General features: G+C 42.3%; 1 protein-coding gene across 1 annotated transcript; it reads right to left on the bottom strand.

Annotated features, from left to right (window-relative positions):
• Nucleotides 1-2,362: 2,362 nt before the first annotated feature.
• LOC132780994 (papilin-like) lies at nucleotides 2,363-18,633 on the bottom strand. Its single transcript, XM_060784895.2, has 7 exons — nucleotides 18,514-18,633; nucleotides 12,027-12,140; nucleotides 9,709-9,855; nucleotides 8,986-9,129; nucleotides 8,595-8,729; nucleotides 6,683-6,841; nucleotides 2,363-4,551 (listed from the first exon to the last, which is right to left on the bottom strand). The coding sequence occupies exons 1-7, from the start codon at nucleotides 18,560-18,562 to the stop codon at nucleotides 2,972-2,974; spliced, it is 2,328 nt and encodes a 775-aa protein (XP_060640878.2). The 5' UTR covers nucleotides 18,563-18,633; the 3' UTR covers nucleotides 2,363-2,971.
• Between the last annotated feature and the right edge of the window lie 6,028 nt (nucleotides 18,634-24,661).

Below are 24,661 nucleotides of genomic sequence, written 5' to 3'. Positions count from 1 at the left end.
CCTTGAAAGTTATAAACAAACACAGTTAACAATAGTGACCATGAACTACAAAGGCTACCTAATTTTATCCAGTTCCTCAAAAGCAAACAAACCTTTCCATGAATCAGTAATTACTCAACATACAAAGAAGGCAGGAAATGCAAGAATCTTCAAATGGATCCCAGTAGGAAAGCCATCTTTCCCCAGGTACAAATATAGAACCTCCCAGGACAGGAAGACATATACTAACAGAAGGGTGTCCTTGAAGGAAGATGCTGGACCACAAACAAGTAAATCTCCTTCGCATTTTTGGTACTAAAATAGATTGCCTGGAAGCTCTCTCGGTTTGAAGACATTCCGTTCAAACTAGTCAGAGGAGTTCATTTCAAGTGGTTTCTGCTCTAGGCAAGACTTTGACTGAACCCTGCAAACTTGTAATAGCTGTTTTCAATGACCTTAAGAATTAACATGCAAAATGTTTAATTGCAAGGCTGAGATGTTATTGTTAAGAGTGGATTTCATAATTACAGGGGAACTGGGATAATGCTGTCCTTTAACAAGCAATGAACAGAGTATTTTGTGGCATCTGGATTCCAAGGCCGCTGAGAATTGGTTTGAGCCTCAGTGAAAATGGCATTCAGAGTCAGAACATCATTATCTTGAGGTTCCCCAACTTAAATAAGTATCCAATTTAGAATTTTTAAAATGTTCCAAGCCAACAAAGCCGTGTGAATTACTATCCTTTAAAAAGTTACTCTCCCAAGCTTTGGCCTCACAATACTGTCCAGGCATAAGGATGTTGCAAAACTGAACCTAGAGATTTATGTTCACTTATAATTTGGTCAATGCTATAAACATGCATATAGCGGAAACCCTTTTATCCTCCCCCCCCCCACCTCCAATTCTGTTTTTTTTAAATCTCAACATCATGAATAAACCTAAGGTGGCATCTTCCCAAGGAAGCCAAGGAGTATGACTGGAAATTACAATATGTATTGCCATCCAATAATGTGACAAGGAAACATGGTCATATTTATTGGCACCGATGCTCATTTTTGGTGGTCTATAAGGCTAACACACATGGCAGAAATGTTTTGGTAGTGCCCCCCTATTTAGAGAATTCCTGTTCAATCACAGTTGAGTGGTTTCCATGTCAGTGATGTTGTGAAAGCCTGTCTGGGGTTTAAGTGCTATCCAATGTATTCAAAACTATCTCTAAAATAGGTTCAGCACTATGGACAGCTACTCTAAATGCCAGACTAACATCCAGAACAGATTCACGATGCCATTGTTTCCATTCAAGCTCTGGTTGGGCTACACATTCATCTGCTTCAGGGATTGTTCAGGGTTCAAGGGTATGACACATTCATAGCACAGTGGCTTGAAATATAAGGATACTCAAATGCCATTTAAGACTTACCTGATACAGCCTCAGGGATCCTGGAAAGGTATTCGTAAGATTGCTTAAAGTCAGCAGGTAAATTAAAGGCACCTTCACATGTTGACACACAAAAGTGCAGGCTAAGCTTTTTAAAAAACAATATGTAATCACAAAGTCAACATCTGCTCATTTCTTGTTTGGAAACAGATGTCTCCAGGACCAAAAATGGGCAGAGAGGACAAAAGGGGGGGGGGGAGTCCCAAATTGTCTCCATGTCCCCGGGTTGTATTTATGGGCTTCCACCTCCCTCCAATATGTCCCATAATTGCCAGCATTCACACATTTCTCATTCACAGAGTGCTACAAAGAATTGGGAAACAGATTCAGCGAGCAATGGGATGAAATACCACAAGGAGATCAACAAATGATTTCCACTAAATCTGAGAACGGTCAGGTGGGGAGACTGTTTGGAATATAAAACAAAAGATCCAGAATGCAAAGAAATATAAATCAAAACATATTTTTGTATTCCTTCCATTTCTTTTTATTTTAGGACTTTTATGTTGCCTTTCAGAGCAAAAGCCCTCTTCATACTTTAGTCTATCTTGGGACCATCTTAACCTTCGGATAGAGGAACGCATGCGGGCCTAAGAGATCTGGATTCTATAAGAATGTAACTCCAGAAGAGTTTCAAATATTTCAGTGCTGGACAGAGCTTCAAAAAGTTACTTTTATGTAAATAATCACCTCACCTTTCCCTTCAAACTCGAAATACTCATTTTTGTTTTCAAAATTCACAATGATGGAAGAAGAAGTATAGGATGCTGAGTTTGCTTCCTAGACCTGGAGGAGCCCTCCAATTTGGATTCTATTATTAATTGCACAGAAAACACACTGAATCAATGGAAATTACAGAAGTGTTGAGTTACTCAGTTACCACTAATTTAATGGATTTATTCCAATTGAGAGTACCAGTAGGATTAAAACCTAGATATTTGCAGTTTTCATGTGTTTTGGATCCAATCTGTGTTTTTGGAATGTTGTATCTGTCCAACTATACAGTTGTAAAAAATAAATATATTTATGGTGCTTTCATAAAAATAGTACATTCCAATGGATTCTTTCAGCTGCCCACATTTATATATCCTCCTTTGGGCAAAGAATACTCTAACTATATGTAACGTGCGTCTGTTGAGCTCATAACTGTACAATTTTTGAGCATTATTAACAAAGCCCCTTCTTAGCTTCCAAGATCAGATAGAAACTGGTGCCTATAGGGTATAGGCACCTTTTAGGAACAATGTATGGTTTATAAAACATATGGAGTGTTGTCCCAGTTTTTACCAGTAGGGAGCAATATACTATTTGTGTGCTCCGTAATAAAAAATACTGTGTCACATTTCATACAAACTACTATCCCAAAGTAAGTTTAGCACTTTGATTACAACACTTTCCCTTCTATTTCAATGAAGTCTTTGGACAGAGGAATTTTTACAGAGGTCCTAAGAGTTCTTGTCAGAAAGGAAGTAGGGTCAGATCAGAATTAGAAGTGGAAACCAGGACATCTAGGTTCTAAAATAAAATAACACACATTGCCCCGTCTCTCCAGGCTCAGTGCAACAGAGCAACCATCAGGAGAGAGAGCAAGAAGAGACTAAGGTTGCTGAGAAGGCTGAAGGAGCCACTGTTGGGATTGTCCTTTCCTCCTCCACTGTGTGATGAATTTTTAGTGTCCCTGAATAATGAGGTCGCACCATCTCTGGTGAAAATGTCTTCTGAGATCCGCTTGTTAGTTGCATCTGAGGACTCCAACTTTGCACCAGGTCGTCTTTGAGATCCTGGGCGTTTGCAAGGAACCTTGTTCTTCGGACGTGCGGTGCCAACCCCTGCTCCTGAAACAAGCATGTCTCTATCTGGGCCACTGGTGGAAACGGGTGAATTGGTATTTGCCACATTATTGTCTTTGGTGATGAAAGAGTCATTATCCTTTGACACAACAAAGGGGATGGGAATAACGATATCAGAAACATGGCCTGGTTGGGGAGGAGGACTGCCACCAAAGAAGTTTTCACCACTGGTGGCTCCATGGTTGTCCACTGTGGAATGCCCAGGTCTTGGAGTGTGATTGGCATCAACAGTGAATCTTTCATCATCTCTACCATGGGCATGGACATTATGCCCACGGTCTACATAGCTTCCTGCAGAGTCTGTGGCAGGAACTTGAGCAGACCCTTCTCTAGTGAAGACACCAGCACCATGGTCACCTTGATTGGAAGATGAATGGTAGGCAGAAGCATCTTGGTTTGTCCCTTCAACAAAAATGCCAGCATCAGAATGAGCTCCAACAGGGACAATCGTGCTCCTCGGGGTGGAGGTAGAACCATCATGGTTGCTCTCTTTAGCAGCCATGAAGTGCTCCCCAGTAGTCATGCCCTCCACTTCTGTCTCACATTCTTCATCGTCAATTTCATCATTGGCATTGGACCCTCCCAAGATCCTGTTGCCGGTGGTTGCTTCTGTGGAGGAGGAAGTGGTGGAGCTGGTAGTGGTGTTGTTCCTCCTGGACACAACGACAGGGATCAGCACAACAACATTGCCATGATTGCCCGAAGAGGCAGTGCTGGCTCCTGGATTGCTCTTATCCAAGTTTGTGGTGGCTGAGGAACCATCTCCTGTAATAAGGTCTGACTCTGGAACACCTGAAGGTGAGGTTGCATTTCCCTGGGAAGATCCTTCAGAGATGTTCTCATTGATGGTGTCTTTGTGGGTAATTGAGTCATCATCATGATGAGAAAAATGTGACATTGTGTTATTCTCAGTTACTAATTTCTCATTATTCTCTCTTTCATTTACATCGGTTCCTTTCTCAATGTGGATCCCAGCAGAGGGATGTACACTCACTACACTGTCATCTTCCTTCTCTTCTGTGTAGGCACAGTCAGGAATTGGAGTGACTCCAGATGGTGCCGGGCTGGGCTTGATACATGCAGGAGCTTCTTCGATGTCCATACTATCAGCAGGGATCCTGGCTTCTGTCACTTTTCCATTCACAATGCGATTGTTGCAGAGGCTTCCTTGGCAACAGAGGACGTCAGTGTTGTCTAACTCCTGTACCAGCCCCAAGAGAGAGCTTTGGCACATGGCTGGAGAGGCACAACCTTTAAAGGTCACAAGGCCCAGATCCCTTCCAGCTGCAGGGGGAAGAAATGAAAACAATACAAGCTATGAGTCAAAACATTCCTACTGTTTCTTATTAGGCTTGGGGGATACAGAAATGCAAATGTTAATTATAAGAAGACTACAGCAGTGGTCAGTGGCTCCCATATCAGTGGGGCACAAAATCTACCCCAGGATTTTTTGGGGGGAGGGAAGAATAGAGTTCAGCACCTTGGAGATCTCCTTTGAAGTTCAGACTAAACCAGTGTTTCTCAGCCTGGGGTGTGAGGGGGTGTCAGAGGAGTCGCCAACAACTATCAGAAGACACAGTATTTTCTGTTAGTCATGGGGGTTCTATAGGGGAAGACTGGTCCACTTCTATTGTTGGTGGAGTTCAGAATGCTCTTTGATTGTAGGTGAACTATAAATCCCAGCAACTACAACTTCCAAATGTCAAGGTCTATTTCCCCCAAACTCCACCAGTGCCCAATATTTGGGCATATTGAGGATTCATGCCAAGTTTGGTCCAGACCCATCATGGTTCGAGTCCACAACTCCCAAACTCAAGGTCAATGCCCACCAAACCCTTCCAGGTGAATTATAAATCCCAGCAACTACAACTTCCAAATGACAACATCAATCCCCTCCCCCACTCCACCAGCACTCAAATTTGGGCGCATCGTGTATTTGTGCCAAATTTGGTCCAGTGAATGAAAATACATTCTGCGTATTAGATATTTACATTACAATTCATAACAGTAGCAAAATTACATTTATGAAGTAGCAATGAAAATAATGTTATGGTTGGGGGTCACCACAACATGAGGAACTGTATTAAGGGGCCGTGGCATTAGGAAGGTTGAGAACCACTGGACTAAACACATAGTAGATTCATTTGCCCTCTGACATAAGAGCCACCAGCTGCCACAAATAGAGGGCTATCGATTACAATTCCCACATTTGTAGACTACTAGTGCCCATGGTTTCATTTACTTGCATCTGACAAAATATGCCCTCTCTAGGCGTCTTAGCCCTTCAGGGAATTCTATGGTGTCTTTTCTCCAAAGGTTGATTACAGAGTTGAGCTGAAGATGCCAGCAATGTGTCCTCTTTACGCATTCCTTAGGTCCTTCAGTATGATTCTATGGTGTGCTTTCACCAGATTTTATTTTTACCCATGGTTTCATGCATATTGCTGGGATGTTATGGAATTGCAAATGATGCACAAATGAGGAGTGCCTGATTTACACCAGAAGCTGCTCAAGAGTGTCCCATTGTGCATCGGTCCCTTTGCTGTGAAACAGCAGTCTTTGATAGATGACAAACATCACACATTTTTTCAAAGCTATTTCTCACACATGGAAGTCCATTTATGAGCACATAGCAGGAATCTGCCCGACATTTTTTGTAAAGAAAGTAACCTTTCTTTGCATGTAGTCATGCTACCTTTGCAAAAAATAATAATAATGCTGTTTTCTGTGCAACTAAATAATGTGTGGACTTTGACAGAAGAATCTCCAAGCTATGAAGATTCTCAGTGGTCCAGGACTTAGAAACATATTTTTTTCTAAACACTTTTCATTTCAGGTTGAATTCATATGTTCAGTATATTCGTGCAAAGACATGCGAGCTAATGTCAGTGTGCTGGAAGAAAGAATGCTCCTACGCCATCAGCTCCACTGGACTGGCTATGTTGTCCAAATGTCCGATCATTGTCCCCCAAAGCAGTTACTATACTCCCAACTCAAGAATGGAAAACTGAATGATGGTGGACTGGAAAGGAGATTGAAAGATAGGCTTAAAGCTAACTTTTAAAACTGTGGCACTGGGAAACCCTGGGTCTTGAGCACTGTAATTGGAGGTCAGCTGTGACCAGCAGTGCTGTAGAATTCGAAGAGGCATGAATGGCAGGTGAAAGGGAGAAACATGCCAAGAGGAAAGTGTGTCAAGCCAATCCTGATGGGGACCACCTTCCACCTGGAATCCAATGTCCTCACTGTGGAAGAACATGCAGCTCAAGAACAGGGCTCCACAGTCACCTAAGTATCCACCACCAAGACACTACACTTGGAAGGCCATTATACTCGGGCAAAGACAGATTGCCTAAGTAAGTAAATAAGTACGTAAGTAAGTGTATGTTCATTGGTTAAGATTACAGGCACTCACCTTTACGGCTGTTGCCGACACCCTCCAAACACATGCTGTGGATGCCTGTGCACTGCACTTTGGACATGGCTTGAGTGGAGCATCTAGATCCAGAGCCATCATCATCCACACAGCTGTAGCATTCCAGTCCATTTGGTGCTTCACTCAGCACGTGGAAATCTGAAATAGGGGTGGGAAAAGCAACCTTGAGATATAGCATGGTCATAATTTGTACCTCTAACTTCTGGCCAAGAGAGCCAAATCAATGGGGCTAGGAGCAAACTAAGCCTCAACTCTCCCTAGAAGTCAAAATGACTGAAATAATACTATTGTACTTTGGGCATAACATGGGATGATATTTCTTACCACTGAGTGCTTTTTTTGTCATGTCAGGAGCGACCTGAGAAATTTCAAGTCACTTCTGGTGTGAGAGAATTGGCCGTCTGCAAGGACCATTGAGTGCTTTCAAGTCCCTAAAAGTGAACTTTGGAAATATTTGTTCAGAGGGGGTTTCCTCAGAGAGAATAAGGGTTGCCCAAAGTCCCAATGGGTTTCTGTGGCCAAACATGGATTTGAACACTGGTCTCCAGAGCTGTCGACCAATTATGTCACATTGGCTCTTGACATACTACTACTCACTGGAAAAGATGTTAAAACAGAATAAAATGAAAGACAGTAGAAAAAAGAAAGACTCCATTACTGATAGTTTGATTCAATCAAGGAAGCCATCTCCATGAATTATGAATGCATGGAATCACTCAACTACAGCTTGAAAATTTCCCCACCAATTTTTTCCCTCTCCAAAAGAGAATATTGATTTTGTTATTTTACTAAGGCATTATATATAATGAGACTTGAGTGTCCACAGATTCTGGCATTCACAGGAGAGGTCACACAATGAAACCCATGTAGATATGACTGTATCCAGATAGCAGTGTGCCTTTCAAAGCAAAAGGTGATGTTTTGTGTGCGATTTCTGATCTTGCTGCAGAAGAGAAGGCTGAGAGGAGACACGAGGGCCATGTATAAATATGTGAAGGGAAGTCATAGGGAGCAAGCTTGTTTTCAGCTGGAGACTAGGACGTGGAACAATGACTGTAAACTACAGGAAAAGAGATTCCACTTAAACATGAGGAAGAACTTCCTAACCATGAGAACTGTTGAGCAGTGGAACTCTCTGCTCCAGAGTGTGGTGGAGGCTCCTTCTTTGGAGGCTTTTCAACAGAGGCTGGATGGCCATCTGTCAGGGGTACTTTGAATGCAATTTTTCTGCTTCTTGGCAGGGGGTTGGACTGGATTGCCCACGAGGTTTCTTCCAATTCTATGATTCTATGATGCTATGAATGAGTTGCATTCTCTAATGAGGGATACTTTGAAGCAGAGTATCTCCTATAGGTGCTAGAATATTTTATTTTATTTTTATCCTGCCTTTATCTCAGCTTGGAAGTCAAGATAGCTTACAACAAGGCAAAAACAACATAAAGCTAAAAAAATAAAAATAAAAACTGGGGTTGGGGGGAGAGGGGTGTAAAATTGATAGACAAAAGTGGGAGATAAAGGTGGAATAGGTAAGAACACTATGATATGCATTCGGATATGGTGGTGGATTTGATATGTATTCGGAAATGGTTATGGATTGTGATATCATTCTACCTGTGTGGGTAATAAAAATATATATTAAAAAAATAAAAAGTCACAGAATCAAACAACTTGGTGTATTAAAACACTATTAAACTTGTAAAAGTGAGGTGTTATTTAATGTTAAAATACAAGGCAAAACTCCCTAATGGAGTTTGCCCCTTGGCAGAATTCAGCTGTCAACTTGGATGTGAGATAAGCACTGAGGAATATTTGAAAAACAACCCACAAAACCAATTGAGATAGTTAGCCAGAGTCTATCCCCTGCTTGTTACCAAGTTGAGGGGTTGCCTACCTGTGCTGAAGGTATTGCAGAGAGGTGAATTACAGCAGGAAGCATGGATAGTGCGCCTGCCGGAGTAGAAGCTCAAAGTGTCCTCACAGCGTTTGAGACTGGCGCAACCTTTCATTTTCACATTGGAGTATTGACCTGTGTAGGCAGAAGGGAGGAAGGGAAATGTCATTTTTTGGAATTGAGCAATCTGTTTATATCTTGGATGGAGGAAAACTGAAACTGAATGACATAGGCCGGTCTCTGCATGTTGCTGGCATGGATGTTAGTTCCACCAAAGTGACTATTCTTAAAGTCATTGTGAAGGAGGCCTCTTGTATCTCTTTGTGCAGTATCTTGGTTCCAGAAGGGCAGTCAGAGACTTCTAGACTCCACTACTATCCTCTCAACTTACCTAGTTTTCCAAGGATAGTCAGATCCACACACTGGTCCTGATCTCCAGAGCAGCTGATCTGAGTGCGGGCAATTTCTGGGCACCAGGCTCCTTGGGAGGCACAGGTGTGGCAGCGCATGTGGTTGGCTGGTGGCAGATGAGAAACTGGAAGCAGAAAGAAGGTAGTCAGTATACATTTCACATTTTAAAAGTTGCTCATTTCTACGAAAAGTGCATGAAATGCAAGCATTTCTGTCTCTTTCATATTTTCTGACTCTAGTCTGTTGGAAGGGCCCTCTGATGACACAGTGGATTAAACCTCTGAGCTGCTAAAATTGCTGTCCAAAAGGTCGGTGGTTCAAATCCGGGGAGTGGGGTAACCTACCACTGTTAGGTCCAGCTTCTGCCCACCTAGCAGTTTGAAAACATGCAAATGTGAGTAGATCAATATGTACTGCTCTGGCAGGAAGGTAATGGCACTCTATGCAGTCATGCCAGCCACATGACCTTGGAGGTGTCTACGGACAATGCCAGCTCTTCAGCTTAGAAATGGAGATGAGCACCACCCCCCAGAGTCGGACATGACTAGACTTAATGTCAAGGGAAACTTTTACCTTTACTTTAATCTGTTGGCATGAGTAATAAATAAATGCCTTTCTCAGTATCCCTCCTTTGCCTAGGCTGAAGCTATCAGGAACTATTCACTCAGAATCTTGCATCAGAATCACCAGAAAAAGGACTCACCAAAGTAGGTCTCATTGTTACAACCATCCTCAGCGCAGAAGCGTGCCTGATACGAGAGAGACATCAGGTGCGATTTGATTGAAATGGATTCGGGTGGGTAAAGCTGCTGGGCACAGCCTTTCCTCACAGACTGGAATTCCAGAAAGGCTAGGAATGAAAATAAGTGAGGCTTATTATACTCTGGTAGGTCCTGCATCTGCTAGAAAACTTAGTTAATTTTGCTTTTTAGCTACCTCTTCTATTTATTATTATTATTATTATTATTATTATTATTATTATTATTATTTGAAACACAACAAGATTAGTACACAGCAAGCAAGATCACTCTCCTGGCTATTGTATTGGACCACACATCAAGTGTCTAGTACTGTGTGATGTTTTGGCGAATAATGCGTGCAGTTCCCAGTAAGGTGGCCTTCTGCAGCTGGCAGATGGTAATTTTGTCAGCACCAATTGTATTTAAGTGCAGGCCAAGGTCTTTAGGCACTGCACCCAGTGTGCCGATCATCACTGGGACCACCTTGACTGGCTTGTGCCAGAGTCTTTGCAGTTCCATCTATTATTATTATTATTATTATTATTATTATTATTATTATTATTATTAGGCCCAGAGATAATGGAGATGCTTTTGTTTATCCCCGGCATGTACTAACAATAAATCTCAATGCATCACTGAAGCTTTAAAAACCTTGTAATAATGATGCCACCTTCTTCCCTCCCCACACATCCATTCACTAAAATCAGGGAGATCAGAGTTTGTATCCTTGCTTAGCCACAGAAACTCAGTGGGCGACCTTGTGCAAGTCACACCTTTTCAACAGAGAAGGCAATTGCAAACTCCCTCTGAAGAAATCTTGCTAAGAAAGCCCCATTAGAGGTTCACCTTCAGAACTTTATAAATAGAGACATGACTTAAAACAATACAACAATACAATCAAAGTCACTTGGAGACTTACCACACCAGTCTCTTATCCCACTACATTTGCTTTGTCAATGAAAACACTTTTCCATTGGGATCGCTTAATTCCCCACAGTACCTTCAGAACCACTATGGGATTGCAGCATCCATTTGTGCTAACATTGTGTTGCACACAGCATTTTGGAATGCTTTCCTACTACTTTCCCCAAGAAATTATCCCTGTCCCTTTCTGTTGGATACCCTAAATTGGGTCTTCTTAGGTCCACATCATGGGAGCACGTAAGGAAAGAGAGAGTCCCAAAAAAAGATAAAAAAACAAGGTTTATTTTAGTTTCTTCATGAAGAAGAAGGACAGCCTGGCAGCATACACAGATGCTACCCTTCAAGTGACTGCCGCCCCCCTCCTCTGTTTCTGCTGACTTTTATACTCAAGTAATAGGTCGTGGAAAGTACTCTCTTTCCAGCCCCCCTCCCTTGACCTTTTGATGGAAAGTACCTTCTTAAGTGCAGAATCTGCACTTAACCACAACCTTTGGCTTAACCACAACACAACTCTGTGAGTTTGAACTTTGTATGACCTCTACATGTCACATGTTGTCTCTCAAAAAAAAAAATCGAATTTTCTTCCGTGTTGCTCCTTTTCTACAGAGAAAGGGTATATTTCTCTTTTGCTGTTAATTTCATTCAAAGCCCCTTGCTTAGCATTTGGAAATTTCAGTCAAAGACCCTTTCATTTCCACTGTTTGGCATACATACTTGCACATGCATACACATGCCCCATCTCCACAAAATACAAGACACCAAGGCATTATAGCACTGCAGCTTTATAGCAATATAACCCTGGTGTTCTCCCAAACGTTAATACAAATCTCACAAAGGGCTGATGGGACACACCACATCTCCGGTAGACAAAGCTTCCTCAAAGACTTCGAGAAAAGGAGCAACTTTCTGATCTGAGCACTGCCATCGACTGCTACCACCACTGTTTGTATCATTTTAAAGCCCAATCACTAGCCCTGGCTTCTGCCAACCTAGCAGTTTGAAAACATGCAAATGTGAGTAGATCTAGTAGTACCGCTCTAAATACCTCAATAAAAAATATTTGTTTAAAAATAAAATAAATAAAAGCTCAATTAAACTTTTGTACAGTAACTGATAACAACATAAGAAGTGAAGAAAGTCATTAACAGATCCTTGCCATTAGAAGAATATATTTTTTAGAATTATCATTTGATGAGCCGCTACCAAAGGCACCGTTGTCCTGCTGCACGTCCACTCTACCTGCCTCTTATTTTTTCTTGTAATGGGATAACTCAGCTAGCAATCTGTCTGAAGCATTGATCACATTGGCCTTTTGAAAAGAAAACCACCAGTTCCCATTTCTAATAACACTACTTACAGACGTATGCCTTCCGGACAGATGTGGTACAGCTGGCGGAGGGATTTTCACAAGTCACATTCTCTCCTATGCAGTTGTACTCCCCATGGCATGTGTTGCACTGCAGGCAGAAAGCTGGCAAAAGGGGAAGAGAAAATAGGCTTCAGGATACCATTCTATCCAAACAAAAATTTATTTATTTACAATATTTATGTTTCACCCTTGTCACCCTGAAGGGGACTCAGGGTGGACCATAGAGCACATATACAGCAAACATTCAATGTTGTTATACACTGACAAAACAGACAACTGTACATAGATAGAGGTATATATGAGCTTTGCCATCTTCGGCATCTTGGAGGCCTGTGCTCGGTTCTGGACACAAAAGGGGGGGGGGCTGCTGTTGCTCCATCTTCCCTGCTGAAGAGCTTTTGTAAACTTCCTTCTTGATCGAATTGCCAACATTTTTCTGGCATTTCCTAATGGAAGCCTTAAATCCCCCACTTTAAAGTGGTACCTATTTATCTACTCACATTTGCTTTCAAATTGCTAGGCAGGCAGAAGCTGGGCTAAAGGCCAGGAGCTTACCCCAACCCAAACTTCAAACTGTCAGCCTTTTGATTGGCAAGATTTACTGCAGCTGGTGGTTAACCTGCTGTGTTAAAGGGATCTAATACCTTTATCATGTGCATGGTTTTCATCATAGTGTAGTACTTAGAGTATCTAATATTTTGTATGGAAGAGTTTTCTAATGGGGACATCCTCAATTTTAATCTTTTCAGTTATTATTTTAAATTATTTTATATTGTTTTATACTGTAGCCATCTTAATGTTTCAGCTGATTTAATTGTGTGCATTTCTGTTACTTTTGATCAGCTTTTAGTTGTATATCACTTTAACCATATTGTTACATCCCAGAGTCCATGCTGGAAGGAAAGCTGGATATAAATTAAATTAAAATAATAAATTGGGGAGATTTAGGTTCAAAAGTCAATGAGTTATGAAATTTACAGGGAATTTTGAGCCAAGTATTGTCAATCAGCCTAACCTACCTCATAACAAGGAAGAAAAGACCATAGATACCATCTTACACTGATTTGGGAGTAATATGGGATATAAATGTATAGGAAATCATTTTTAAAATAGTCAGCATGTATAGCTTTCCCCATGGGCCCCCCAGTACTGCAGTGGGTGAAATCTCTGAGCTGAGAAAATTGCTAACTGAAAAGTTGGCGGTTTGAATTCAGGGAGCGGGGTGAACTCCCACTGTTAGCCCCAGCTCCTGCCAACTTAGCAGTTCAAAAACATGCAAGTGTAAGTAGATTGATAGGTACCACTTCTGCAGAAAGGTAGCAGTCATGCTGGCCACATTACCTTTGAGGTGTTTATGGACAAAGCCGGCTCTTTGGCTTAGAAATGGAGAGTCGGATATGACTAGACTTAATATCAGGATGAAACCTTTACCTTTACTTATAGCTTTCCCAATACAAGGAGACATTGCCAGAGACCCTAAAGTGAATTTATCATGGTTTTGTGGATAATTTTGATTAAATGAATAAACCAAATCAAATGTTGTTTATCCGGATTCCCTGAGTAGGTGAGAATGAATAATTCCCTCATTCTACATTTAGTCTGAGAATCAGCCATTCGGTTAAAAGCTCTGGCATAATTTTCACATGGTATTTGCTCTGTGCTTATGTGTTTGAATGACAAACTGTGAACAATTGTGGTTGGTACTTAATGTATAACACTAATGACTTCAACAGGGACTTCCCCGAAGTCTTGGGTTTTGGCTCAGAGACCTCAGAGCCTGGGATGATCCTAATCCAGCAAAACTGTAGTATGAAGCCAAGAGCAAACCAAGAGGAAAAAACAGCATTTCCAAAACTCAGCATGAATGCTTTTATACATTCCTTGTCCTTGAAGGAGTTGGAAGGCAGAGATGTTTATATGAAAGGGGAGATAAGCAAGTCTCAGGGTGGAGCTGATCCAAAGTGGGAAGGAGGACTATACACACCCAACCCATATGTTTTCATAATAGTATTTTGAAAGAAGCCTGTGTGTAGCCTGTCCATTATATTTGCAGTGCTTATGGGAAGTCCAGAAAGAGGGAAAAGGGTAGTCTATGCTTATTGAATCCCTTCTCAATGCCTACACACGGGGATTATGTGGTCCTCCAGATGATGTACTGCAACTCCCATTAACCCTAGCCAACATACTTGAGGATGCTGGGAATAGTGGTCCTAAAACAGTTAGAAGATTACAGGATTACTAGATCCGCTCTCCCCAACAAAACAACCAGTGTAACCTCATAGTAAGAATTGCAACCGGAGCATTTTCATCTTGCTTGTTCCAATTTAGTGCTTAAGTGCAATGCTGACAATATTACGAGGAAACCCGCGGCAACTGCCTCAGGTGATAGAGACTGGAGGACAATTGAGTTGCTAGTTTAAAGTCAATTTGAAAATCTTTGCTGCATTTACTCTCGATCACATATTGTTTGTCTTAACTGCAACTTCATGTTATGCCTGCTTTTACTGGGGTGTTGTAGGTTTTCTCGGGCTATATGGCCATATTCTAGAGGCACTCGCTCCTGACGTTTTGCCTGCATCTATGGCAAGCATCCTCAGAGGTAGTGAGGTCTGTTGGAACTAGGAAAATTGGGTTTATATATCTATGGAATGACCAGGGTGGGACAAAGAACTCTTGTCTGTTGGAGTTAGGAGTGAATGTTTCAACTGACCTCCTTGATTAGCATTTGATGGCCTGGCAGTTGTTTGGTGTGGCTTGTTAGTGCCTGGGCCAATCTTTTGTTGAGAGGTGATTAGATGTTCCTGATTGTTTCCTCTCTGTTGTTGTGCTGTTGTAATTTTAGAGTTTTTTAATACTGGTAGCCAGATTTCGTTCATTTTCATGGTTTCCTCCTTTCTGTTGAAATTGTCCACATGCTTGTGGATTTCAGTGGCTTCTCTGTGTCGTCTGACATGGTGGTTATGAGAGTGGTCCAGCATTTCTGTGTTCTCAAATAATATGCTGTGTCCAGGTTGGTTCATCAGGTGCTCTGCTATGGCTGACTTCTCTGGTTGAAGTAGTCTGCAATGCCTTTCATGTTCCTTGATTCATGTTTGGACAATGCTACGTTTGGTGGTCCCTTTGCAGACTTGATTTTACTGTTTTTACGATAGTGTATTTTAGTATATCATATTTTCATGTGACTATATCACTTCAGAATTTGTTTGAAGTCACACAATCGCACCAAAACCTTGCTAACTCTCTATGTATTGGATTATAACTCCCATAAACCTAGTTTTTACTATGACCTGTGATTATAGGAACTATAGTGGAAAAATGTCTGGGTTACAGCAGGTCATGCAACTCAGAATTTGATAAATGAAAGAGGAAAGCATCTAGATCTTAGCCCTAATTAATAACCTCATCACACCAGAGCATGGATCCACTTTAAATCCAGTCTCTGCCTCCTGCAGAATTATGGAGCATGTAGTTTAGGGAGGGGCCTTTAAACTATTCTGTCAAATAGATGGAGCCCCTGGTGGTGCAATGGAGAGCTGGAGCTGACAGAGGGAGCTCATCCATGCTCTCCCCGGTTTTGAACCTCCAACCTGCCAGTCTTCAGTCCTGCCAGCAAAAGGGTGTACCCGTTTGCTGGCAGGACTGAAGACCGGCAGGTTGGAGGTTCAAATCTGGGGAGAGCATGGATGAGCTCCCTCTGTCAGCTCCAGCTCTCCATGCGGGAACATGAGAGAAGCCTCCCACAAGGATGGTAAAACATCAAAACATCTGGGCACCCCCTGGGCAACATCCCTGCAGATGGCTAATTCTCTCACACCAGAAGTGACCTGCAGTTCCTCAAGTCACTCCTCACACACACACACACAAACACACACACAAAGCCAAACAGGTCCTGGGCCTCACTAAACCACAAACCCCAGAATTCTGCAGGAGGCAGAAACCAAATTTAAAGTGGATCCATGCTCTGGTGTGATGAGGTTAAGTCAGGGGAAGAGAGCCAAAATCTTCATCTGATGGAATCCATCAGAATCCTCTCATGGATTCTGCGAATTGCAGTCCAAAATATTTTTGACAGTCTGGTAATATAGAAATTTCTCCTCTATATCCCAGCTGTTTATGTAAGGTAGAACAAGCACTTGCTTTAAAAAGGAGGAGGAGGAAAAGGAGGTCAAGATAATGTCATACCAAAGCCATCTATTATTGAGTAATGATAGGAAGAAGCACTTAGGAAATGCTTTTTTGAAGCACTTGCTTCAAAATCTATGAAAGATATTTACTTTGCTGGCACACACTTACTCTGAAGAGGGAGAAAAGTGGTATAAGAAAAGAGTCATAGGTTTGTGAGAGATGGAAAAACATCAAAATCATATCTGCAAAACTTAAGACCATTTTTCCTTCTGCTACTTCCTTTCTGCACTTGCCTTGAGCAAATCACTCATTTCCTCTTGCTCTTAAGGCTATTCCTTATTGTTGGCAACAAACCAGAAAAACAATGCAAGTGAAGAACAGTCTCTCTTTATAAAGAAAGAGTTATTATGCTGAAAGCCACAGCTTGGTAGCAGCAACCAAAAACAAGATCTATAAGTCCAATAGCTGCCCTGCTAAGATTGATGGAAAAGAAAGACTGTGGTGACCTCAGAGTCCAAAGAGGACCAGTTTTGAACAATAGTTCCTGCAATTCCTCAGCCAGCATGGCCAATGGCCAAGAGACTCTACAAAGAAGTATTTTTCAACCTGAGGATTGGGATCCCGGGGGGGGGGGGGGCAGGCCCGTAGCCAGGATTTCGTTTCGGGGGGGGGGGGGGGTAAACATTTTCAGGGGGGGTTCGGGGGGGGGGGGGCTGAGTTTCGGGGGGGCTGAGTCTGAGTGAAAGAGGGTCTAGCCTAGCAAACCTTTTGTATCATTACCCCAATACCCCCATGCATATGGGATATATTGAGTATGGTGATCAGATCATGATATGAATAAACATAACAGTTTAAATAATGCACCAGTAAGGCCTTTTCGCGAACCACCATGAGAATTTGGGGGGGGGGGGGCTGAAGCCCCCCGAGCCCCCCCCCCCCCGGCTACATGCCGGAGGGGGTCACAAGGGGGTGTCAGAAGGGTCGCCAAAGATAATCAGAAAATACAGTATTTTCTGTTGATACTGGGGGTTCTATGTGGGAAGTTTGGCCCAATTTTATTGTTGGTGGGGTTCAGAATGCTCTTTGATTGTAGGACGACTATAAATCCCAGCAACAACAATGTCCCCGAATGTCAAGGTCTATTTTCCCCAAATTCCACCATGGATATTGAATGTGCCAAGTTTGATCCAGATCCATCATTTGAGTCCACAGTGCTGTCTGGATGTAGGTGAACTACAACTCCAAATCTCAAGGTCAATGCCCATCAAACCCTTCTAGCATTTTCTGTTGGTCATGGGAGTTCTGGGTGTCAAGTTTATTTCAGTTCCATTGTTGGTGGAGTTCAGAATGCTCTTTGATTTTAGATTAACTATAAATCCCAGCAACTACAACTCCCAAATGTCAAGGTCTATTTTCCCCAAGCTCCACCAGTGTTCACATTTAGGCATATGGAGTACTCATGCCAAGTTTAGTCCAGATCCATTGTTGTTTGAGTCCACAGTTCTCTCTGGATGTAGGTGAACAACAACTTCAAAACTCAAGGTCAATGTCCACCAAACTGCTCCAGTATCTTCTGTTGGTCATGGGAGTCCTGTGTGCCGAGTTTGGTTCAGTTCCTTTGTTGGTGGAGTTCAGAATGCCCTTTGATTGTAGGTTAACTATAAATCCCAGCAACTACAACTCCCAAATGACAAAATCAATCCCCACCCCACCAGTATTCGAATTTGAGCGTATTGGTTATTTGTGCCAAATTTCTTCCAGTGAATGAAAATACATCTTGCATATCAGATATTTACATTATGATTCGTAACAGTAGGAAAATTACAGTTATGAAGTAGCAATGAAAATAATTTTATGGTTGTGGATTACCACAACATCAGAAACTGTAGTAAAGGGTCATGGCATTAGGAAGGTTGAGAAACACTGCTACAAAGTAACTTTCCCATGATTCTTGGTGACACCTACATTGAAATCTCATTATGTTTAGTGAGAACAAAAATCTCAAGGAGTTCAATGAGTTTTGCTTTCATACATGGGATCTTTTTTTCTTAAAAAAAATGCTCCCTTAGAAGTAAACCACATTTTGAGCAAACAGCACTGACTTCTAGGAACTCACATGGCTAGGATGGAGCCACACAATTAATGACAGCCATGCCCCAAATTTACCTTTCTATAGGGCTGTCCTCTATCTAATATTCAAGTTACTCAGAACGCAATACGATTTTGCAAGTCTGATGAGGTCTCTTAGGTGGAGTTCTCTAATCTTATATTCATATTGATGCTATTACTACTGGCATTATAGTAATAATATTTCATCCATGCCTAAAGTTTCCTTTTTTTTTTTTTTTACCTTGGTTGAAGAGTGCAGGTAGGAGAAAAACTGCCAGAAACCTGGCCATCTTGGGACACTGCTGTCTTCCCCCTTTGTGTTTCCTGTGCCCTTGTCTCTGACCAAGTGTTGGGCACCACCTTTAATAACCTTCTACATGCCTTTGGCCAAACCTTCTCTCCCAAAGAGCCAGCCCTAAACATAAGTGTCTCTTTGGGCTTCCATTGGTCCTAAGTGGGGATCCACCTCTTTCCCGATGGATGGAAGAGGACAATGCTTATTAAGTTTGCTCTCCACGTGATTGAAAACAATAACCCAGGAGGACACATTGGATGAGACCCACCCAGTATCAACATGAATCATGGCTGGGATTTCAGAGGGAACCGTTGGGAGCATCTCAAAATATAGATGGAAAGATGGCTGTGTCAGGCTTGAGGAATCCAGCCAATCTGGTTGGGAAGGGAGGGATAATATGAGGGAAGGAGAAAGAGAAAGACGGGGGAAGAGACAGAGAGGTGAAGCCAGAGAGAAGAAGAAAGAAAGATGCTTACCACTTTGACTAGCTCTTTCAAAATTCACACTGATACCCGGAGCAGATTTACAGTCTCACTGAAAGGGAATCTGTAAAGAAAGTGAGAAGTACTAGCCACCATCAGAAACCAATAACTGGAAAAGGATTTCCCAAGTACTCAATGAAAACATTTGTACATTTTTCTCCCCTGCTTCCTCTAGAATTCCAAGGAAGTTCTGATGAGCTCTACATGGTTCTGTCTCCTCTTGGACACTTACATTTTAGAGCCTGGGTATATTAATATGGTCCTTCAATAAATCATAGCTTAACCTATTGCAAGCACATTTCTTGAGCAGGCATGATCAAAGAAAGGACAATCCCAGTCTGTTAACTGTAGCCATGTGGTGGGGTTCCTCCTTTTTTTCTTTTACTGAAATTCTAACCTGTTCACATCTGTTCACACTTAGATCTGCCCACTAGAGAATTCTGTCCCACTTTATTAAGTCACATTAGGAAAAAGCCTTGACTTGTGTAGTATATACAGACATAGCACCAAGAAATGTGACAATGTTTGGCAAAGTAAAGGTTTCCCCTTGACATTAAGTCTAGTTGAGTCTGACTCTGGGGGTGGTGCTCATCTCTATTACTAGGCTGAAGAGCTGGCATTATCCGTAGACACTTCCAAGACCATCTGCCCAGCATGACTGAATGGAGCACCATTACCTTCCTGTCAAAGTGGTACCTGTTGATCTACTCACATTTGCATGTTTTTGAACTATTAGGTTGGCAGAGCTGGGGTTAACAACGGGAGCCCTCCCTGTCCCACAGATTCAAACCGCAGACTTTCCGGTCAGCAAGTTCTGCAGCTTGGCAGTTTAGCCCACTGCAGCCCCCATTTGGCAAAGTGGATAGCAATAAGAAATGGGGGATATCACTCTACTCCAATCAAAGGAGCCACTGATTGTGAAACCTGAGCAGGGCATTTGTGGACTGGGGTTCTCTGAGGTCTCTTATTCATAGGATAGTCATAAGTGAAAGTTGACTTTCAGTAACATAATCATAGGACTTCATCACATGTAATAAAGTCAGTGTTTCTACACATTTAACAAACGGGTACCAACAAAGCCCATCACATGACACAAGCTCGTACCATGGGTTCCAGGTGTTTCCCTGTTTCTAAAGTTTTTCCTCCCTATGCTTCTTAAGTTGATTCTCATTCGACTTCTTTTTCAATTCCCTGCATAGATAAAGGTAAAGGTTTTCTCCTGACATTAAGTCCAATCGTGTCGGACTCTAGGGGTTGGTGCTCATCTCCATTTCTTAGCCAAAGAGCTGCCGTTGTCCGTAGACACCTCCAAGGTCATGTGGCTGCCATGACTGCATGGAGTGCCATTACCTTTCCACTGGAGTGGTACCTATTCATCTCACATTTGCATGCTAGGTTGGCAGAAGCTAACAGCGGGAACTCACGCTGCTTCCTGATTCGAACCTGCGACCTTTCAGTGAGCAAGTTCAGCAGCTCAGCGCTTTAACCCACTGCACCACAGGGGGTGCCGATTCCCAGCATAGAGATGTGTAAAATCACCCAATTTACCATGTGATGGAAATTCCCCCTTGCCTGCTTTTACAGATAACAATGATGACATCATGGAGAGAGGAGCCAAGATGGGCAGTATTGGTTCATTTCTTCCACCATTACCACTGATGAGGAAGGAACAGTAATTTATATCTCGTTTTAAACGTAAAATAAATAGGCTTACCTTTTGAATTCAGACTTATCTGGACTTATAAAGATAAATATTTGTGCCATGTGATGAGAAGGCAAATTGACAATTAGAAAAGAAAGCAGAAAGAGGGAAACCATGTGATAGGGGTAGGAAAATCATCCATTTAATTTCAAACCCTCTGCTCAATGCAAAAATCCCTGCTAGAATATCCCAAACAAATAGCTGTCAATCCTCTTTTTGAAGTTGTCCAGAGAAAGAGATCTTATCATTTCCTTGGGAATTATTTTGAGGGAGATGTAGTTTTAGTAGGGAATTTTCAGGGATGCTTTCAATGATTGAAAGTCCCATGTGTCCTGATTTGCAAAGACCTTTGTTTGTAGAAAATGCTGCCAGTTTGAGAAAACGTTGCTGCAGAGAGGAAGTTACTTCTCAAGGATAGAAGTACTTCAGGACAGAACTGGTTAGCTTATTCTCCCTTAATTTCCCAGCCACTTGAAGTACCAACCTATAGATACTTTCCAACTGAAGGTTCACAGCTGAAGAACAATAGATTATAGTAGTGCCATTGTTAAGATCCCACGTGTGCCTTCCTGTCATAGAGAGCCAATGAAATCTGTATTAGTCAGCTTAGACCAATGAAATGATTGATCTTTGAACACCAATGAGAATGTGTTTTCAATTTTCTGTGAAAAAATGATAAAAAGCCACACAACCACATTTCAGGTTGCGACAGAACTTTTGTGCAGAGGGCACTACTGCCACCTTAGTGCTTTGGCCCGCAACAAAAGCCTTTGTAGTCAGAATTCAACTTATGGGCTCATCTTTGCACCGCTGCCCAGGTCTTAGGGGACTCCTGAGCTCATCCAGAGCTTGTTTGGAATTATTTTTATTTATCGTGTCAGGAGCAAGCCAAACAGTTGTATTGCATTTTTAACAAATAAACAAACAAAACACAAAGTGTGCTAGCTTAGTAGTTGATTAATGTCTTTTGACCAGTAGCAGGCCACTTGGAGTGCCTCTGGTGTTACTATAAGAAGGTCCTCCATTGTGCATGTAGCAGGGCTCAGGTTGCATCGCAGCAGATGGTCTGTAGTTTGCTCTTCTCCACACTCGCATGTTGTGGATTCCACTTTGTAGCCCCATTTCTTAAGGTTGCCTCTGCATCTCATGGTGCCAGAGCGCAGTCTGTTCAGCGCCTTCCAAGTCGCCCAATTTTCTGTGTGCCCGGGGGGGGGGGGGGGTCTCTCATTTGGTATCAGCCATTGATTGAGGTTCTGGGTTTGAGCCTGCCACTTTTGGACTCTCACTTGCTGAGGTGTTCCAGCAAGTGTCTCTGTAGATCTTAGAAAACTATTTCTTGATTTAAGTCATTGACATGCTGGCTGATACCCAAACAGGGGTATCTGGAGTACTGATGAATCATTGCCCTTACAGTTTGATTACAGAATCTACTTTATCATCAAGATGTTCCTTCTAATGTTCCATTGAAGTCTACTTGATAGCATAGAAGAACAACACAAGCACTTATGGTACTTGCGTTGTAACCCAGGAGAGTGGACCAGAGCTTTTAAAGAGCAGTGTCTAAGTGCTTTATCAGACCAATAATGTCATACTGTCTTCCTAACAAAGAAATAAAAATACCTCTCCCTAGGAATATTGTAGGATGGGATAATTGCTGTTGAAGTGATGCATTTCAACTGTGTAGGGCAGATACAACTTCCATATCCAAAAGTCATGTCCGTGAGCAATGGAAGGAGGGAGAAAATATAGCTTCATTGTCTTTCTTGCCTTGCCTTGTTTTTTAAATGATCGAGCTATTTCTGAACTACAGCTGGAGAGTGCATGATCTCCAGATTCTAGCTCAGTGGTTCCCAACCTGTTTTTGACAAGGAACCACTTTGAAAAGGGACCGCTTGATCAGGTACTACTCTCCAACATTAGTACAAAAGGATTACGAATCGGTTTTTAGTCAAATTTAGATTTGGTTTGGTTATTTAGGGTACTGATTCAGAAAACTCCATTGGATAGACCACATCAACTCTACTTTATTTATTATTTATTTATTTCAGATATTTGTATCCCACCCTTCTCAACCCCCGGAGAGAGGGGGACTCAGGGCGGCTTCCAGCCAGCAACGATTTGATACCTCCATGCACACATAATAAGATGCATAATAAAAACCAGTAATTATATACAGTTAAAACATTAAGTTAGTTCAGTTAAAATGTACTTAAATATAACAGCCTTGAGGCCTCATTTAGCCAAATTCTGTGGTTGGAGATTCCATCAAGCTTGTCCATAGGCCATTACCATAGCAATTGTCATCATTGTCATTGCCATTGTCAGCATAATTACCCGAAGGCCTGGTCCCACAACTAATTTCCCCAGGGAGTGAGTTGCAGAGGCAGGGGGGTCACCACCAAGAAGTCCCTGTCCATCATCCCCGCCAAGCATGTTTGTGACAAAGGCAGGGCCGAGAGCAGAGCCTCCCCAGAAGATCTTAAACTCCGAGGTGGGACGTAGAAGGAGATACGTTCAGACAGGTACACTGGGCTTTCTGATACAGAACATATGCAATCCAATAGTAGCCATCTGCACCCCCACTGAAAACCATATTTAATAATCTAGAGCTGATGTGGTCTATACAATGCATTTTTCTGAATTAGCACCCCAAATAATGCCAGAAACAGGCCTAAAACCAAAGACATCAAGGTGCTCCTGCTTCCAGGTGCTACATGGAATGGCTCCTCTCAGTGGGAGGGAGGAAAAGGAGAAGCAGCAGTCAGAAGGCTTGTTGTTGCACCTTTTGTGGGTAGTCTGCCTCTCCCCTTCCAACATCTTTGTTGCCTCGGCACTATAAGAGGGTTTCACAAGACCAGTTGCTCTCATTGCAACAGTGTAGTAATTGGGACCATATGGTGAACCATATTTTAGTTCTTGGGGACTGCTGGTAGTCCATGGAGCACAGATTGGAACCACTGTTCTAGTTGGAGCATTCTGCTTGGAGGCAAGAATAGAACCAGAGACCAAGATTCATCCTGAGCTCCCAGCTTTCAAGTTCCTGAAAGGCTTTGTAGTCATGTAGTTGGAGTTTGCAGGTATATAGACACTTGTTCTCTATTTGCAGCTCTGGAAATGGGCAGGGCTGGCTCATTAAAACAAAACAATGGGAGTCAGGACGCCTCTGTTCTTTTGGCATCCAGTTGTGTCAGAAACTTTCTGGTCTCTGCAAGAGTTTGTTCTCCGCTTATGCTGGGTGTGTACTCTGCCCAGCCTTTCCTCTCTCTGTTTATGATCAATAAACAGAGCCAGCATTAGGTCCAACCTACACAACAGAGCATTCAAGTTGACTGCAACATGGTTTAGGGCACGTGAAAAATACAAGAGCTCCAGGTTTGAAGGGTGCATTAACTGATATTTTTGCATTGCAAATTGATGAAAAAATGAATTGGAGAAAAGTGCATTTAGGTCACACTTTAAGATTATTTTTATCCTCATTAATAACTTTTGGCGTTTGATGTTTCTTGGTCTCACATGTCCTAGTGTTTTTCTCAGAAATGCTGGAGATCCCATCCAATCTTGAAAGCTAAATAAGGTCATAATATCATAGAATACTGTCCCCGGTGGCGCAGTGGGTTAAACCGCTGAGCTGCTGAACTTGCTGACTGAAAGATTGGCGGTTCGAATCCGGAGAGCAGAGTGAGCTCCCGCTGTTAGGTCCAGCTTCTGCCAACCTATCAGTTGAGAAACATGCAAATGTGAATGGATCAATAGGTACTACTTTGGCAGGAAGGTAACAACGCTCCATGCAGTCATGCCAGCCACGTGACCTTGGAGGTGTCTATGGACAATGCCGGCTCTTCGGCTTAGAAATGGAGATGAGCACCACCCCCCAGAGTTGGACATGACTGGACTTAATGTCAGGGGGAAC

The sequence above is a fragment of the Anolis sagrei genome, chromosome Y (genome assembly GCF_037176765.1).
Source record: "Anolis sagrei isolate rAnoSag1 chromosome Y, rAnoSag1.mat, whole genome shotgun sequence".
NCBI classification, from domain to species: Eukaryota; Metazoa; Chordata; class Lepidosauria; order Squamata; family Dactyloidae; genus Anolis; species Anolis sagrei.
This window is presented reverse-complemented; position numbering and strand designations above follow the sequence as displayed.

Excerpts from the sequence above, each read along its gene's own strand:
- LOC132780994 (XM_060784895.2), bottom strand. The coding sequence starts at position 18,562 with ATGGCCAGGTTTCTGGCAGTTTTTCTCCTACCTGCACTCTTCAACCAA. Across the intron at positions 9,856-12,026 it reads TGTCCGGAAGGCATACGTCT|CCTTTCTGGAATTCCAGTCT; the intron begins GTAAGTAGTGTT and ends TTTCATTCCTAG. Across the intron at positions 9,130-9,708 it reads TAACAATGAGACCTACTTTG|TTTCTCATCTGCCACCAGCC; the intron begins GTGAGTCCTTTT and ends TTCTGCTTCCAG.